The sequence below is a fragment of the Acyrthosiphon pisum genome, chromosome X (assembly GCF_005508785.2).
Source record: "Acyrthosiphon pisum isolate AL4f chromosome X, pea_aphid_22Mar2018_4r6ur, whole genome shotgun sequence".
Lineage (NCBI taxonomy): Eukaryota > Metazoa > Arthropoda > Insecta > Hemiptera > Aphididae > Acyrthosiphon > Acyrthosiphon pisum.
The window spans coordinates 19,170,566-19,187,104 of record NC_042493.1 but is presented as its reverse complement, the minus strand read 5'-3'; the positions used below and the strand labels follow the sequence as shown (position 1 = coordinate 19,187,104).

The following is a 16,539-nucleotide window of genomic DNA, read 5'->3' as shown; positions in this document are numbered from 1 at the left end:
TTTATTTAAAATTTTGGCATTTGCCATTTGCATATTTTGATATTATTAAATCGATACGACACGGTCACGGCGGCTAAAGACGAATACGATGATAAGTGATAAATAAAATAAAAATGAATATTCAATCACAGCCCACAGGACCAGCTTGTAATAATAAAATAGATAATTCATGATAATATATTTGTGTATTTGAATAGCAAAGATATAATATACCTATATAACATAATAATATTATCTTATATCGCATAATATCTAGTCCGCGATTGAAGTTGCCGTTCGGTATGTCGGGCGCGCAACTACTCAGTCGACAGCTGACTGGTAGCGACAGCGTCACAGAACAATAGTAGCGTAGAACCGCGTTCGATAGTCCGGGCCCGTCGTTATTATTTGAATGATGAAGGGGGAAGTGGTATAGCGGTGCCGCCGTCGGCCGCCCGGTCTTTATCTCGCGCAATTGGCGCCAAAAAAACATAACCGCCGAATAGCCGTCATCAGTCGCCTCCGACAGCCACTTAACCTAGTCCGCTAGACGTAACGCTAATACGCATTTGCGTTTTATCGTCTAACACCAGTCTGGATGGTTAGACGTCGCCCGTCGGTGAAAACTCTTTAGTGTTTTTTTCAGTTTTTGATTTTTCGTCGGTGTCGTTGAGTTTTATCGTTACACAGTGTTCTCACACCCACCGTCTTCACATTTTCTTTTTGTGCCCAACGCAATAGATTATCTCGATCGGCCAGACCAAAGCACATGGTTTTGATCGAAAGCTCGTCGAGACTGACTTACCATAACTTTATAATATAAGAGTGTCGGATACGTTAAGTTATCCATACGGTACCGGTTCGCCAATCACTATCATCAACGGGATCAGCAGCGAATTATATTGTTAAATATAATTGTATCGACGTTCAACATGTTTTTCCCAGCAGTAAAGAGGTCTGAAAAGGAAATTGAAAAGTTGAGTGAATACGAACGCCAGAGACTTAAGAACATAGCAGAGATAGAACTTCAGGTGTGTTTATCGGAACTGTCCGACAAATAAATATTAACTATTTGCCTTCTATTGGTGTTGAACAGTTTTTTTTTCCACAGTTAGCCGACCCATTGGACATCATACAACAGTCAGCTAATCAGTTGAAAAAGTCTAACATTAGTGCAAAACAACGTGCTAAAAGCAAAAAGAGCAAACTCAATTCTGAAACTGGTGAAAAAACATCTAATCGTGTCAATTTTGTCAGACGTTCATCGCGTATTATTCAAGAAAAAAGGTAATAAGTTATTTAATTACCAGTGTTAATATATACCTACATTATTAAATATGAAAAAATCTGATTAGGTACTCTGAATTGTTTATGGTGTATGGTGTATTAGATATCAAGTTTGAACATATTATAAATATATAAATATTTAACAACATTTATGAATAAGAAAAAAACCAGTGATGTACCTATACGGTTTTTTTAAGTAGAGTCTCCTATTTATATTTTCAGGTCAATTATTATAATTGTGTATAGCTATACCTACAATGTTCTAAATCAAGTACTACTTTTAACTAACAAGGCTTTTAATATATTTTTCATAATTACCTAATCCATAATCAGTAGTGTATTATTATTGTAGCGTAGATTTGTACTTGTAGTGATAAATCATTATTGTGAATATTCAATTTAAGAATTACAGAAAGATACCTCTGTCCACCTAGAAAACAAGAAAAACAGACAAATGACATCTTTATTTTATCCAAAATAGGTACCAATATTTTTATAAAAACAATTCACTCTGAGTAATCCATACAAAATGATATTCACTCGTCAAAGGGTTAATACTTATGCTACACATCTCAAAATTTTTTTTATTAGTACATTATTGCCTCAAGTACTATTTTACCAACATTCCTAAAAATGTTTTTTTCTAATGGTCAGTTTTTTAAATTATATTTTCAAAGTAGCTATCAAAGGCATATTTGGAATTTGGGGTGACTTTGATACCTCTATTTTGCTTATGTTAAACTAATGGTAATGTGATGAAACCTATCAATCTCGCCCCATTTTAAATTTGGTCAAATAGTTTTTGAGTTATAACATAAAATGTATTATGGGGTGACATTGATAAGAATATTTTAATTGTACAAATAAAAATAACTAAACAGTATTTAGGTAAATAATAATATGTATATTTAGTTGACAAATAGTATTGTAGAGCAGTATTACTCCAAATCATTCACAGCTTTTTATGTTAGTAAATATTCAATTCAATATTTTTTTACCTGGCCCTAGTTAGGTTGAATGATATACTTATATTCCCTGTTTTTTCATAAGATCAATATCTACCTCTTAGTTCTGTCTTATATTTTTTTTAATATTTTCATAAAATGCCTTCAAATATTTCAAATTAATTGTTGTGTTGTGTTTTAAGGAACCATCAGCATTCTTCTTTTAGAATAATATATTATTATATTATTTTTTCGGTATCAGTCTAAAATAAATGTATTGATTTTATTTTATTAGTAGTTAATTAATATAGTTTTAACAAAATTGTTGTAAGAAATTAAAAACTAAGTATATATATTTTATAAATATTATACATATATATTCTTCCCTTACATCTAAATTCTCCAGATTTTCTTTTTTCCAACAAAATGTATCCACACTTTACTTTGTACTACTTCTATGTTGTTTCTATGTTTGTACTACCTATATTTCTTGTTATAAAGATTACTAGTTATACCTAGGTTTACATTTATTAATTTTAGTCACGTACCTAACTTAATTAATAATTATATGAGTAAGTTTCTATAAGTATTAAAATTAAAATAATTTTGATTTGATAAAAAAAAATTGATTCTTGCAAATTCCTAATAATACCTATAATAGAATATTAATAAGTAAAAAAAAAAAAATTAAATATTAATCTAAATAATTAGAACGGATATTATTATATTAATATGCCTGCTTAATTTATACATAATAATTATATTTAATTGTAGCCTAATAATCTAATGTCTTACAAAATATACTTAATAGGATAGATAAATACAAGCATTCGAGTTTTGCTAGTAATTAAATTGTTCATACTTAATGACTATTCATTTTTACCTTACTTAACAATATAAATTAATTTTTTTTTTACTTAATTTGCTTATAATAATATAGGTATGTGTGTGTATATTATATATAGGCAATCAACAAATTATAATGAACAAAGTGATGATGAAAACGACAAGAATGACACAAAAAAACTCAAAAATGGATCATTAAAAATAAAATTTCGTTGGTTTAAATCAAGCGAATATAAAAAATCGGACGAGATGTACTATAATTCACTTGATGATAGCGATTTTATTCATGACGGTGATGAAGAATATGAATCTGACTATGAGTCATCTGCAGTATGTATCAGTTATTAAATACAATTTTATTTATTAGTTTGTATTTAACTTATATTGAATCATATTATATAGCCTGGATCAAAAAGAAAACGTAAAGTATATACACCTCGGTTGGCTGTTTCTCAAGTAACACAAGAAATGATAGAAAATATTTCATACTCTTCATCAGGAAAAGTATATAGTCAATCTGGTACAACTTGTCACCAATGCAGGTAAATCTGTTTACAAAAAAATTGTTTTAGTAATTATTTAAAGTATATACCTAAGTTTTATAATTATTATATTGGACTAAATGTATATTATGTATAAATTTGGAATGTTGATGCAATGTAATATTTTTTTCCTGGTAATTTATAATTTAGCTCTACAAGAAGATATTATATTTTAAACAATACAATTATTTTAATATAATTTATACTTGCATATTTTTTTTAGGCATTTAAATCACCATCTTAATCATAATAAAGTAAATTATTATAGTTTCATTGTTTCATAATATTATGTGTATAATAAATATATTATTAATAAAGAGTGGATTTTCAGGTTCTTAAAAATCTAAAATAGGATTCTTATAATATGCGCTAAGAAAACTTTAAAATTCTATCTTAATAATCTTTAAACTGGTAAAATATGCTTTTCTGTATTTACTTCAAAGGATTTAAAAATCTACCTATACATGTTTCACAATAAGAAACATATTATGTATAATTTTGTAAATTACTTATAAGTAGGGAGCAGATGTTTATGCATTTATCATATTTTTTAATAACATCTAAATTAATGCAGAGTAAGATAGAAATTTGTTTCATCACCTAAAGAATTCAAATTTACCAATTTAATTTTGCATATTTTTGCATATTTGTCCGATTTTTACTTGATTGATCATATTTTTATATTATTCATCATACTTTTAGTACATATTTGAGATTTTTCGTAATATACTATTATAGTAATATATTAACGGACTCGTCACGCGTAATTAATAGTTCAAAATATCCCGACGGCGGCGTGAACGGCCGGTTTTCACCCGCCACGGCAGGATGTATGGGTTTATTCAAGACATTTTGTCATTTCGATTACTGTGCCTTTTCGATATTGTCCTGTGACAAAAATAAATATAAAATATCGTTGTCGCCGGAGTCGGTATCAACTATCGAACAATTTCGCTAATTGCAGTTGTGTTCTACGTTTCTATATTGTATAAAATTGTATACCTATTTATTTAAAAATGCCGAAAATTAATTCCAAATTGTCGAGATTTCATAATTTTGTTTTAAACATTGATTATCCAGTGCAATGCCCAATTACTAGATATGTTTTCAAATCATTTCATGTTCACCTAGTTAGTACTTGGTTTCTAATATATACCCATGTATATTATTTTCAGAGTAACAAACAATTCACTAACAGTTCTTTTTAAAGTTTTAATTTTATGAATAATTATTTTAAAACTATATATTTTTAATTTTTAATAAACAAAATAAATTTAAATAAAAATTTTATTGGTGCATATATTTAATAAATTCTAAGCATATTTTTATACTTTTTAGAGCTTTAATTGCATGCATATTTTTTAATTTTTTGGAGCATAAACATCCGCTCCCTACTTATAAGTATATATTTGTCTTTACATTTATACATTTTTAATATTTAAATTTACCATACACTAATTACATTTAATTTAATAAAAATAATAATTGGAATTACCTTTTCTTTGGAAAATTATTTAAATTCAGTCATATTTGAAACAGTTTCCAATGTATTAACTAACAAGTTATTTATCGATTCCTATTATTTAATTTTTTTTAACTACAACAAAAAATTTTTCCCATGTTACAACTTGAGAAATTAACAAATATTATTTTTATGAACAATAGTTCATTGTACTCTTAGATATGAAATTTAGGCTGAATATTCTCTAATCTCCAAATATACTTATTAATATGCAATATAAATTGTTCCTACAATATTGTAATATATAAGTCGTTCAGATTGTTCACCTTTGTTGAGCTGCAAAAAGTCAATTTAAAAAAAATATGTTAAAACCAAATAATCAGCTCTCTAATTATGTATAACTGTTATTTTTAAAGGACAGATAATTTATTACACATTTTTATAAATAATTCATTGCATAATTTCATCTTTTTCTGTTAAACAAATGTATTTGAATTAATAAAATATATTAAGTATTATATGGTTTTTGAAATTAAATGTATTGTTATTTATAAGATTATATTATCTATTAATTATTATTAATCTTAAAAATATTAGGTATAGTCTTATATAGTATTTGATTATATCAATTACTCTCAATGTTACTATAATATTGAAATTTGGAGCTTATTTTAATAATGCAAATTACAATATCTGTATACCTTGCCAACTTAAATCTCGATTTTTAGTTTAAAATTTATGTGAATGACATACTATGTTTAATTATGTTTCATTAGTTGGTAATTTAAAATAAAATAAAATATTATTTTGTGTTTAGGCAAAAAACTGCAGACCAAAAATCTTATTGTCGATACAAGGGATGTAGTGGTGTGAGGGGAAATTTTTGTGGATTTTGTTTGGGAAGAAGATATGGCGAAAATGTTGCAAGTGTTTTAGTTAATCCGGTAAATTATAAGTGATAATTAGTCATCATTTTAAAATACTTATTCATATTTTGTACTTTTTTTCTTTTTAAGAAATGGGCCTGTCCACCTTGTCGTGGATATTGTAACTGTAGCATTTGTAGACGCAGAAAAGGAATGGCTCCAACTGGCCAATTGGCACAACAAGCTGTGGCAGGAGGATATGAGTCTGTTCGACATATGTTAAGCAGTATTGAGGGTGAGGGTCCAGATGTTGCGGACTTTGAATTTGATGATGAAGATAATAATCAGAATGAAGCAGAAAATAACCGGAATGAAGCAGATAAAAATAATGATACTAAAGTTTGCTATAGCAATGAAGAAAACAATCTTGAAATTCAAGATGATAACGACAATGTGTCAGATGAAGTTAAATGCATTGACAGTAATGAGCAATGCAACTCAGACAATCATGAAGATGAATGTGTAACTGAGATTAAAGAAACACATGAAATGATTATTGACAAACTTTATAAGCAACTATTATCAGAAGATTAAACAGCTAAGACATTAAAACATTAAAAACAGAGGATAATGAAAAAAAAAATACGAAATAATAATTATCATATTTAATTAAAAAGTATTTATTTGCAGCAGTATTATTAATTTAATTTTTGTTTATTTTCAACACTATTTATTATTCTTTAATTTTTTTGTAGTTATCTTGTGAATTGCTATGTTTAGACTTAATTAATGTTAATTGTCAAGTCAATATCCTTCTTTTATGATTAATTATTAATGGTACAACAAAGAAAACTGGGTGTTCAATTGAATTATTATTTATTTACGAAAATAAACTGATGAAACTATTATTTTTTAAGAAATAGTAAATTAAAATTATTAACTAATAAGATTTATTTTTATTTTTTTGGTGTGCTACAATTAATTGATGATAATGTAATTTTCATACAATGTACTAAACTAATTATTATTTTACTATTAATTCCAAATTTATTTAATGTGTTTAATTTGTCTATTGCCATATATTCTATTTTTAACTGTACATTTTGACAACACTATAAACATTTGTTGAATCGCATCATTTTACTGGCAATAAATCTTAATATTAATTTAAAATTACATTAAAATATAAGAAAAATTTTTTTTCTAAGTTGTTGTCTTCTATAATCTATAAGTCTTTAATTCATAAATTATATTTACTGGTAACTAAAGAACGGATAGATACAACAGGGTTATAATACGTGTTTTAAACATTTGTTTAAGACTTAAAATTTGCTAACTTAAAAGTAATGCAATGTAGGAATTAAAACTTTAAAAATTGTTTATTTTACAAATACTTACATATCATTATCATACCTACATACCTATTTAATTGGTATTTATATAGAATTATACAATACAAAAACTAGGTAAATTATTAATTAATTACATGTTACAACAAATAACGTTTTAATCTAGTTTCATGTTCATTTTGCATTGGGATATGTGGGTATATTATACAAATTAATTGGAGGTCCATGAAAATAATACATTTTATGATCCTATAATGATGTTTTCCTTTTTACAAATTTGTTAATTCTGTAGCATGCTAAATGTGTTTCATAACAAATAATATTAAATTTTTACAATAATTTAAATTAATTTATGTTTACACACATAATTTTTTTAAATAGGTACTAATATGTTGATAAATAATTTTCATGAAAAGTAGCTATTATATTGTTAATATTGTATATTGTATTAGGATAAAATATGATCTTATTATATAAAGCTTAATTTGATAAAAAAAAAATCGGGCAATTGGGTGTTGACTGCAATACAGAGGTTACATGTGGGTCACTATAATGGATGGTGCTGAATTTGAATTTAATGATATAATATCATTGGATGCGAAAAACGATTCTGAGCGAAGACGGTATGTTGGTGTAGGATATATTATATTATATTTATATTCTTATTATTAATACAATAGCCGGCAAGTCAAATTAATATTGTTTGTATGTAATAATATGCTTAAGAAGTTTCAAGTACCCACAAATAATATTTTTGAATAAGAATACAAAACAAAAATCGTTATTCCTCATTTAAATATCTAATTACGCCCAAATTTGAACTTAAAATAACTATAAAAATCATGAAAATTTGCAAATTATTTTGAATTTTAAATTTATACATTTTTTTCTTTATATATCTAAGATTTTAAAATGTCATACAAGGTTTCTTATAAGTAAGGCTAGGATTTATATGCAATAAAACATGATAGAATATGCATTTGTTTTATTAAAAATGCTAAAATATATCTCATAAATATTATTAAATAAACACATTTTTTTCAAATAACTATTACTCTAAGTAAAAATATTAAAACACTTCAAAAAACTATGATAAAATTTACACTTTATACAATAATATTAAAAAAACCTGTAAAATCTATAGTTAATTTAAAAACGATTTACGAATAACAGCTGATAATTGACACTACATGTTTATTTTATCATTTTCTATACAATATACATGATAGTATATAACATTTTAAAACTATTTTAAGTCCTATTGAGCGTTTACGGATATTTTAATTAATTTTGATGAGCATATACTATACTTTAATTAAATTTTAATAATTAAATGAAATCCAGTTAATCATAACTTTTTTAAGCGATGCTAATTTTTCAGTAGTTACAAAGATTATTATTTTTTATACTAATAAAATGTTTGTATTATTGTGTACATTATTTTACCTTAATCTGTATCAAAAATTAAAATAGGTTTATTAGTCTGAAAAAGCGGTACTTTTGATATTCCCTTAAGGTAGTTCTAGTCAGTCAAAAAAATACGAATTCTTATCCTTTAATATATTAATTTATACTTAATACTTAATAGGTACTCTATAATCGAATAAAAATATTTTTCTTTGTGAATTATAAATTACAACTATAACGTATAAGGTATAGTATAACTTGAACTCGAAGTAGACGTGAATATGTTTGAGGGGATGGTTAAGGGGACAAGGGGAAATAGGGAGATCAAAACGAAAGGACGGCAAATTTTGATTTTGCCTATGTACAAATTTTGTCTAGAGCCGGCCCTAAGCTTATAATTAATCTAAATATTTTGGAATGTCATTGTGTATAGTAAAATATATAATATAAAAAAAAGTGTTAAGACCCCATATTTGTGTTCATAGTTTATAGAAGTTCAAATTGGTCAAAATTAGATATTTTAACAAAGAAAATCCATTTTAGTTATTTTGTTATAATTTAAAAATATTAAAGGGTTCGAAACTTTTAGGTAAGTACATTATTAAATAGTATAATATGCACAATTATAGTATCAAAACAATTAGAAACAATTATAGTATGCTATTGCCTGTCTATTCCATGAACCTATTTACATTTTAAAATTTATAATATAATAGGTAAATCGGTATTGTCTTAAAATCTTATAATAATAATGCATTTAAATATTATATAAATGTACATAGGTACCTACTTAATACTTATATATTATATTAATTTCATAATATAATATTCTCTTCTACCTATAACTAATAGTAAATTAAATACTAATATAATAAATTAATATATAATAGTAATAATATTACTAATAATATACTTAGTGATGTATAGTCGTATAACGGAAAAAATGATTTTGATGAATTTCGTCAAAATTTAAACATTAAATAGGTACGCATAATAAAAAAAATCGTTCTTATGTATTTTAATATTAATAAATATCTACAATTACAACTTATGAGGGGCCTTGTATTCAACTTTCAAGATTTTTGACCAATCGAAATTTTTGTATCGATGTTTATAGAAACAAAACTTAGTTCACAACTTGAAAATTTCTAATGTCAAAATGTTATAAATAACTAAAAAGAGTCAAAATATTTTGAATAAATGTTGTCATGTATAGGAAACTACTAACTAGAAAATAAACGTATGGTGAAAATTGTAATTATCTACGATTATTGGTTTTTGAATTGCAATAAAATAAGAAAATCATTTGACGAGTAGTCGATTATTTACGGGCGGGCTAATATCCAATATTGTAAAATGTTGAACTTAAGGGTGTCGGTGCCGGTCATTTATTAAGGAGTAAAATGTAGTCAATTCAATTCACATGTGGTATCGGCCCCGCGTGGATCGTGCATGTGTGTGAGTAATACTGAGTATTTAAATCGATATTCGTGTGAGTGAGCTATAATTACACATGCAGACAAAGATATTTACGCACACGCATGCATAAGTCAGTGATTGACCTCGATGACTATTATCGAAGCACTATTTTGATGAACAAAAATGCTTTTACAAGAAAAAACTCTTACGCCTCGTTCATATGTCGGATTTTGGTCATTTTTTTTATCTGAAAGATGAGAAGTTTTTGCATGTCGCATCAAAGCTCGAATTTGTATTTTATTCTAAATAGTAGTAGAAAAGTACGTTTGAAAAGAACAGATATTATGCATTATTCAAAATTCAAATGCATATTCCAGCTTCTATAATTATAAATTTATAATATTCAAAATCGGGCGTTGATCCGGCTTACAAAATATTCTCTACTTTTAAATAAAAAAAAAATTAACGAAATCCGATTATTCTACAGGGCGTGAGAGTTTTTCCTATAAGACATGTTTTTGTACTAAAAAACGCACTAGCTCCGACCCCCTTAAGAGGCTGAGGACGTCGCACCCGTATAATAATATGTTGTCTCCGTATATTACACACGTACGATATGACACATTTTTGTTCACTTGTTTCAATAGGGTGCTGTCAGTTTTAATATTAGAGCGAATTGACCTATCATTAAATTTTTAAGTAACTTTTTTATCTGTATTCTCACGTTGATTTTTTACGATATTTTTAGTTTTTAAGTGAATTTTGAGCATTTTAAAATATCGATGTTTTACATATTAAAACTTCGCTCTAATATCAAAACTGACAGCACCCTATTGAAACTAGCTAACGAAAATTTGTTATGCCATATGTGTGTAAGACGGAGACAACACATGCGATGCAGCGACGTCCTCTTAAAAGACTCTTAAAAGGTTAATGCGACTATCCAGAAGACTTTATTTTTATTCAAGGTAGAAATACTTTTGACGAATCTTGTACAGCGTATCCAAATCTTAGAAATAAAAAGAAAATCTTTTAATAATTTTTAGTCAAATTAATTTGCAAATTGTTGTGATTTTGACGAATTTTGTTAAAATTCTAACTTCAGACCCTAATAAAATATTATTATGAATCTACGCTAAACTCTTTTTGTTAATAACGTTAATTACAACTTGCATAGAAGTTTTCAAGTTTGTATTACATTTTCAACTTTTCAAGTCTTCAGACCGAGCGAAAAATGATTTATCGACTGCGTTGGACGTTAACACAATACAACATGTATATAATAATATTAATATAACATTATGAGTATACTGAATGTCTATAAAAATGTTAATTCCCCCACCCTTGAAAAATCCTAGATACGTCACTGATCGGAACCTACCGTAGTAGGCTACAGTAATAATATTATTAACAACTTTATCTTACACAATACAATGTATTGCTTAGTATGTACGATGTACCTATTGTACTTATATTGTACCTACCGTGTAATCTCGTATCGCCTACTTAAGACCCTTATAGAGTAATAAGAATATCATTAGTGACGCCCTCGTGCTATTTCTAAAATGTTGTCAATCAAAATGATTTTTGAACAACATATTGTTTAGTATCAATTTGATGTGCTTTGAAACATAGAAACCGCACAGTGGTCTGATTTTACGCGGCCAAAACTATTCATCAGATATTATAATTTTTGTGTTTTTTTTTTTATAAAATTATTATCTACACATGCTAGAGAATACTGATACAGATTTACAACCTTCTGGGTCCAATTTCAAGAGAACAGTAGCATCGTTCGCAAAATGTTTTATTATTTTTATACTATACCTATAGAAGCACCTATCATGTCATATTTCGTTGTCTTACTTGTACATGTTTTACGGTAGTAGTACAACCTATTAGTTCTACAACAATCAGTGATTTTTCTCTTTTATTTGTGTCTGTCATTACGTTCTGAGGCTGAGAAATGTATTAATCTCAACTATGGTTTCTGGTAGCAAATCGGACAACACAATTGCTTTTTAAGGGGTTTGATATAGGCAATTTTAATGAATTTATTAGAAAACGTACTAAAATGTTTAAGCATTTAATAAAAGAGCACGTCGCACCCACATATTATGTGGTCTCCGTCTTACACACGTACGGCATAGCGAAAACGTTTTGGCGCGGGAAAGAACCGAGAAGACTACAGTCATCACTAAGAAACGAAATTTTCTCCACATATAAAGTAGAACTTTGGCTGTGCAATATCGTTTTTATTATTTTGATATCACTCATACAAAAAAAGTTCTAATTGTTTCAAAATCCATTATTATTTGTATTTTTCGAACTTAAATAACTTTTTTTGAAGATCCGACAACGAAAGAATGAAAACGATATTGCACAGCCAAAGTTTTCCTTTTTATGTGGTGAAAATGTTGTTTCTTAGTTATGGCTGTACATTTCTCGGTTCATTCCAGCGCAAAACAGTTGTTGCTATGTTGTACATTTGAAAGACGGAGAGAACACAATATGTGGATTGTGGTTGCGCAACGTCCTCTTAAGGCCAATTAACTGTGGTCCCATATTACTATACCTACCATTGCTCATTGATGCATAATACGATAATATAAAGGAAACGTATACAGAATACGTCATACAATACACCACAGTCATAGTTTATAAGCTAAATGTATTCATCTTATAATTTATATATATTTTCTCATTTGCTGTGTCGTAGGCTGTAACGCATTTATTTCTTTCATATCATTAATACAAAAATGCGGGTAAGTTGGTATCACTCTGCTGTACTGTAGATTAAAATGAGTCACTGTAATGAATGGTGTTAAATTTAAATGCAATGATATAATATCATTGTATACGAAAAACGATTCTGAGCCGAGACAGTTTGTCAGCCAATGATATTTTATATTTTATTTATATTGTTATTATTAATACGATACTCGGCAATTTGAATTAATATTGTTTGTATATAATAATATACTTAAGAAGTTTCAAGTACCCACGAATAATATTTTTAAATAACAACAAAAATCTAAAATAGTTATGCCTTTATTGTTTAAATATTTAATTACGTTCATATTCGAACATAATATAACTATAAAAAACTGTATTTGTGTATATATTTTTTAGTTGAAATTTCAAGTTGAATTAATATTAAAATATAAAATTTTTCAACATTAACACATTCATTACAGTGACTTAGGTGGCTAGGTACTCCGCAACGAGGTATATTTGGCTCTTATTATGAGCAGTTAGTGCCAGATGTCAGTGACCTATACTTCCCCATTTTTGGTATGGATTCCCCCTTCAAAATATCCCTCGTTCAAAAATATGTACCCCGTTAAATATATCCCCGTTACAAATATCCTACGTTGAAAATTACCCCGTTACAAATATCCCAATTAAAAATATCCTATAATATACAATACATACTATGTATGTAGAATTCATTATAATAGTAATTTATAGTTATCCTATTTTTAATTTATATTTTAATGACCGACTGAACAAAAGAAACGTAGGTATTCAGAAATTTTTAAATTTTTAAAAACTAAAAAACTAAACTTGAAACCATCATGCGTAATTTATTTAATTATTTATGTGTAATTTTTCAATTTAAAAAAAAATCTTTTTTATGTATATTTCATTTAAAACATAATGTTAGTTTTAAGATAATACGGTAAGTTGCAATATACACTGTCAAAAACAATAAAAATGTAATTAAAATTTATAAAATTATTTAAAAAAATTAAATAAAAGGATAATATTACTAGGGATATTTTGTATACAAGATATTTTCAACGTCAGATATCTGTAACAGCGATATTTTTATGAACGGGATATTTTGATGGTGCACCATTGTTATGTATGTAAATATTATATTTTATAATTCAATTTGTAGTGTACCTAATACTGCCATGTAATTAATAATAAATTGATGGATTTAAAAAGGTATTACATTTTTATATTTTATATTTAATTTGTTAACTTTAATTAACTTTATGCACAGAAAATAATGTATAGGTACAAAGCATGTATATTATATTGTAACTTATAACTTATAAATTATAATATAATCTATGCTATGTTTATAATATTTATAACTAACCTGCAAATTCTACAACAATCGGTGGTTTTTTTATTTTATTTGTATCTGTCACTACGTTTTGAGGCTGAAAAATCTATTAATCTCAACTATGGTATCTGTTAGCAAATCGGGAACACAATTGCTTTTTAAGGAGCTTGATATAGGCAATTTAAATGAATTTATTAGAAAACGTACTAAAATGTTAAAGCATTTAATTTAAGGCATTCTAACTGTTGTTTCATATTAGTAAGCACCTACATTTGCTCATTGATGCATAATACGATATTGGATGGTGTCAAATTTGAATTCAATGATATAATATCATTGTATACGAAAAACGATTCTTAGCGGAAACGTTTGTCAGCCTAGGATATTTTATATTATGTATAATATATATAATATATTGTGATTAATACGGTAGCCGTCATATGGAATTAATATTATTTGTATATTACAATATACTTAAGAAGTTTCAAGTATCCATGAATAATATTTTTAAATAATAACACAAAACTAAAATCGTTATTCCTTATTTAAATAATTATTCATGTTCAAATTTGATGATAACTAAAAAAAAACGGTGTATACCTATTTATTTTTTAGTGACAGTATTAACTACTGACATGGAACCTTGTTTTACATTTTAAATCCTTAGCTTTAAAAATTGAACATTTTATACATTTTTAACTGCAAATAATCTGTACATTTTTTCAAAATTTGAACTTTAAATGCTTATAAAAACAAATTTGTCTATGTATTTTTAATATTTTTCAACATATAATTGTAATTATGTGTGAGAAACCTTGTATTAAATTTTCAAGCTTTTTGACCCTGCAAATACAATTTTATTAATATTTATAAAAAAAAAATTAAAATTAATTAAAATATCCGTAAACAGCTCAATAGGACTTAAACTAATTTCAAAATTTAACCAAGTATAAAAAATTATAAAATAAATATGTAGTGAAAATTATCTACGGTTATTCGTTATTCGTAAATAATTTGAATTCAATGATATAATATCACTGTATACGAAAAACGATTCTGAGTGGAAATGTTTATCAGCCTAGGATATTTTATATAGTAAATAATATATTATTATTATTTATACGGAAGCTGGTAAGTTGAATTAATATTATTTGTATATGCCAAATATTATAATAATATACTTTAGAAGTTTCAAGTACCCACGAATAATATTTTTAAATAACAACACAAAACTAAAATAGTTATTCCTTGTTTGAATATTTAATTACGTGTGTAGAACAGATGGAAATAATAGAACAATTTCTTAGCTATTCAAAAGTAAACATTGCGCTAGTGAATGATCTCGGCGTACAAATACTATTTTTATAAAAAAAAATTGAATTATCGCGAAAATCAGTATTTTAAGTTTTAATAAAATAATATATTAAATTTACTTTGATACAATTTTAAGTTTTCAATACGACAGATATATCTATATATGTAGTTATTGATTATTAAATGTTTATTATCAAATTGTACATGTAGTATTGGGAGACCAGGGCAAAGCTCATAGGTTAACTTTATGTGTCGAAATATGGTGTCCAAACTATTATTTTAAGAACTATTTTTTAATATAATCATAAATTGACTTCTCAAATTCATTATTTAATCATTCAAAAAATGTAATAAGCACTCAATTAATAAAAAAATGAAAAATGTTTAAAAATGGAATTTTATTCACTTTGCTCGGATACCAGGGCAAAGTGAAAACATATGCTGGGCAAAGTAATAAACAGGGCATCGCCCATTTGCGCCAAAAAAAATGAATTCGCCCAATAAACAATGAGATAATAAATAATTTATGTTACTCCAATTAATAATTGTATAATATGAATACGAACACATACCTATATTAATAAATTTACTCACAATAAAAAAACAACATTTTTAAATATTATATTTAATTTTTCATAATCATAAAAAAACATAAAATATAAAATTCTTCTTGGTAAAATAAAAACAAAATAAAAAATTATTTTTTCATATTACAATATAAACACGACATTTTCAGATATTCTTCATCAAATAAAAATAAAATATTTCCTAAAAATATGATATTTCCACTTTGCCCAGATTGATTTGTTCTTAAATAAACATTTTTTTTAAGTATACGTGATTTAGGAACTTGTGTTTAATAACTATATAAACCTAATATAATTATGAACATAATAAAAAAAGTTAATTTATAAATATTATTTAAAAAACCTTAAATTCTTATCATGTATTTTTTTAAGAAATTTAACTATTTTCGTATAAACGCTTCTATGGTGAATGTAAACTAGTGAATGATACTAAATATATCATCCCAGCAAATACAATAC

The 16,539-nt window shown here is 26.1% G+C and overlaps 1 protein-coding gene across 1 annotated transcript; it reads left to right on the top strand.

The window, feature by feature from the left end:
* The first annotated feature begins 394 nt into the window (after positions 1–394).
* Positions 395–7,133, top strand: LOC100168784 (cell division cycle-associated protein 7). The gene is made up of 6 exons (XM_001944643.5): positions 395–1,010; positions 1,091–1,266; positions 3,176–3,386; positions 3,459–3,598; positions 5,878–6,004; positions 6,077–7,133. Exons 1-6 carry the CDS (start codon positions 912–914, stop codon positions 6,518–6,520), a joined length of 1,197 nt encoding a protein of 398 aa, XP_001944678.1. The 5' UTR covers positions 395–911; the 3' UTR covers positions 6,521–7,133.
* Positions 7,134–16,539: the final 9,406 nt, after the last annotated feature.

What these genes read in the sequence shown, in the direction of transcription:
- LOC100168784 (XM_001944643.5), top strand. Translation starts at nt 912, where the DNA reads ATGTTTTTCCCAGCAGTAAAGAGGTCTGAAAAGGAAATTGAAAAGTTG. An exon ending in CTGACTATGAGTCATCTGCA is followed by an intron (nt 3,387 to 3,458) that starts GTATGTATCAGT and finishes CATATTATATAG; the next exon opens with CCTGGATCAAAAAGAAAACG. An exon ending in ACAACTTGTCACCAATGCAG is followed by an intron (nt 3,599 to 5,877) that starts GTAAATCTGTTT and finishes TTTTGTGTTTAG; the next exon opens with GCAAAAAACTGCAGACCAAA.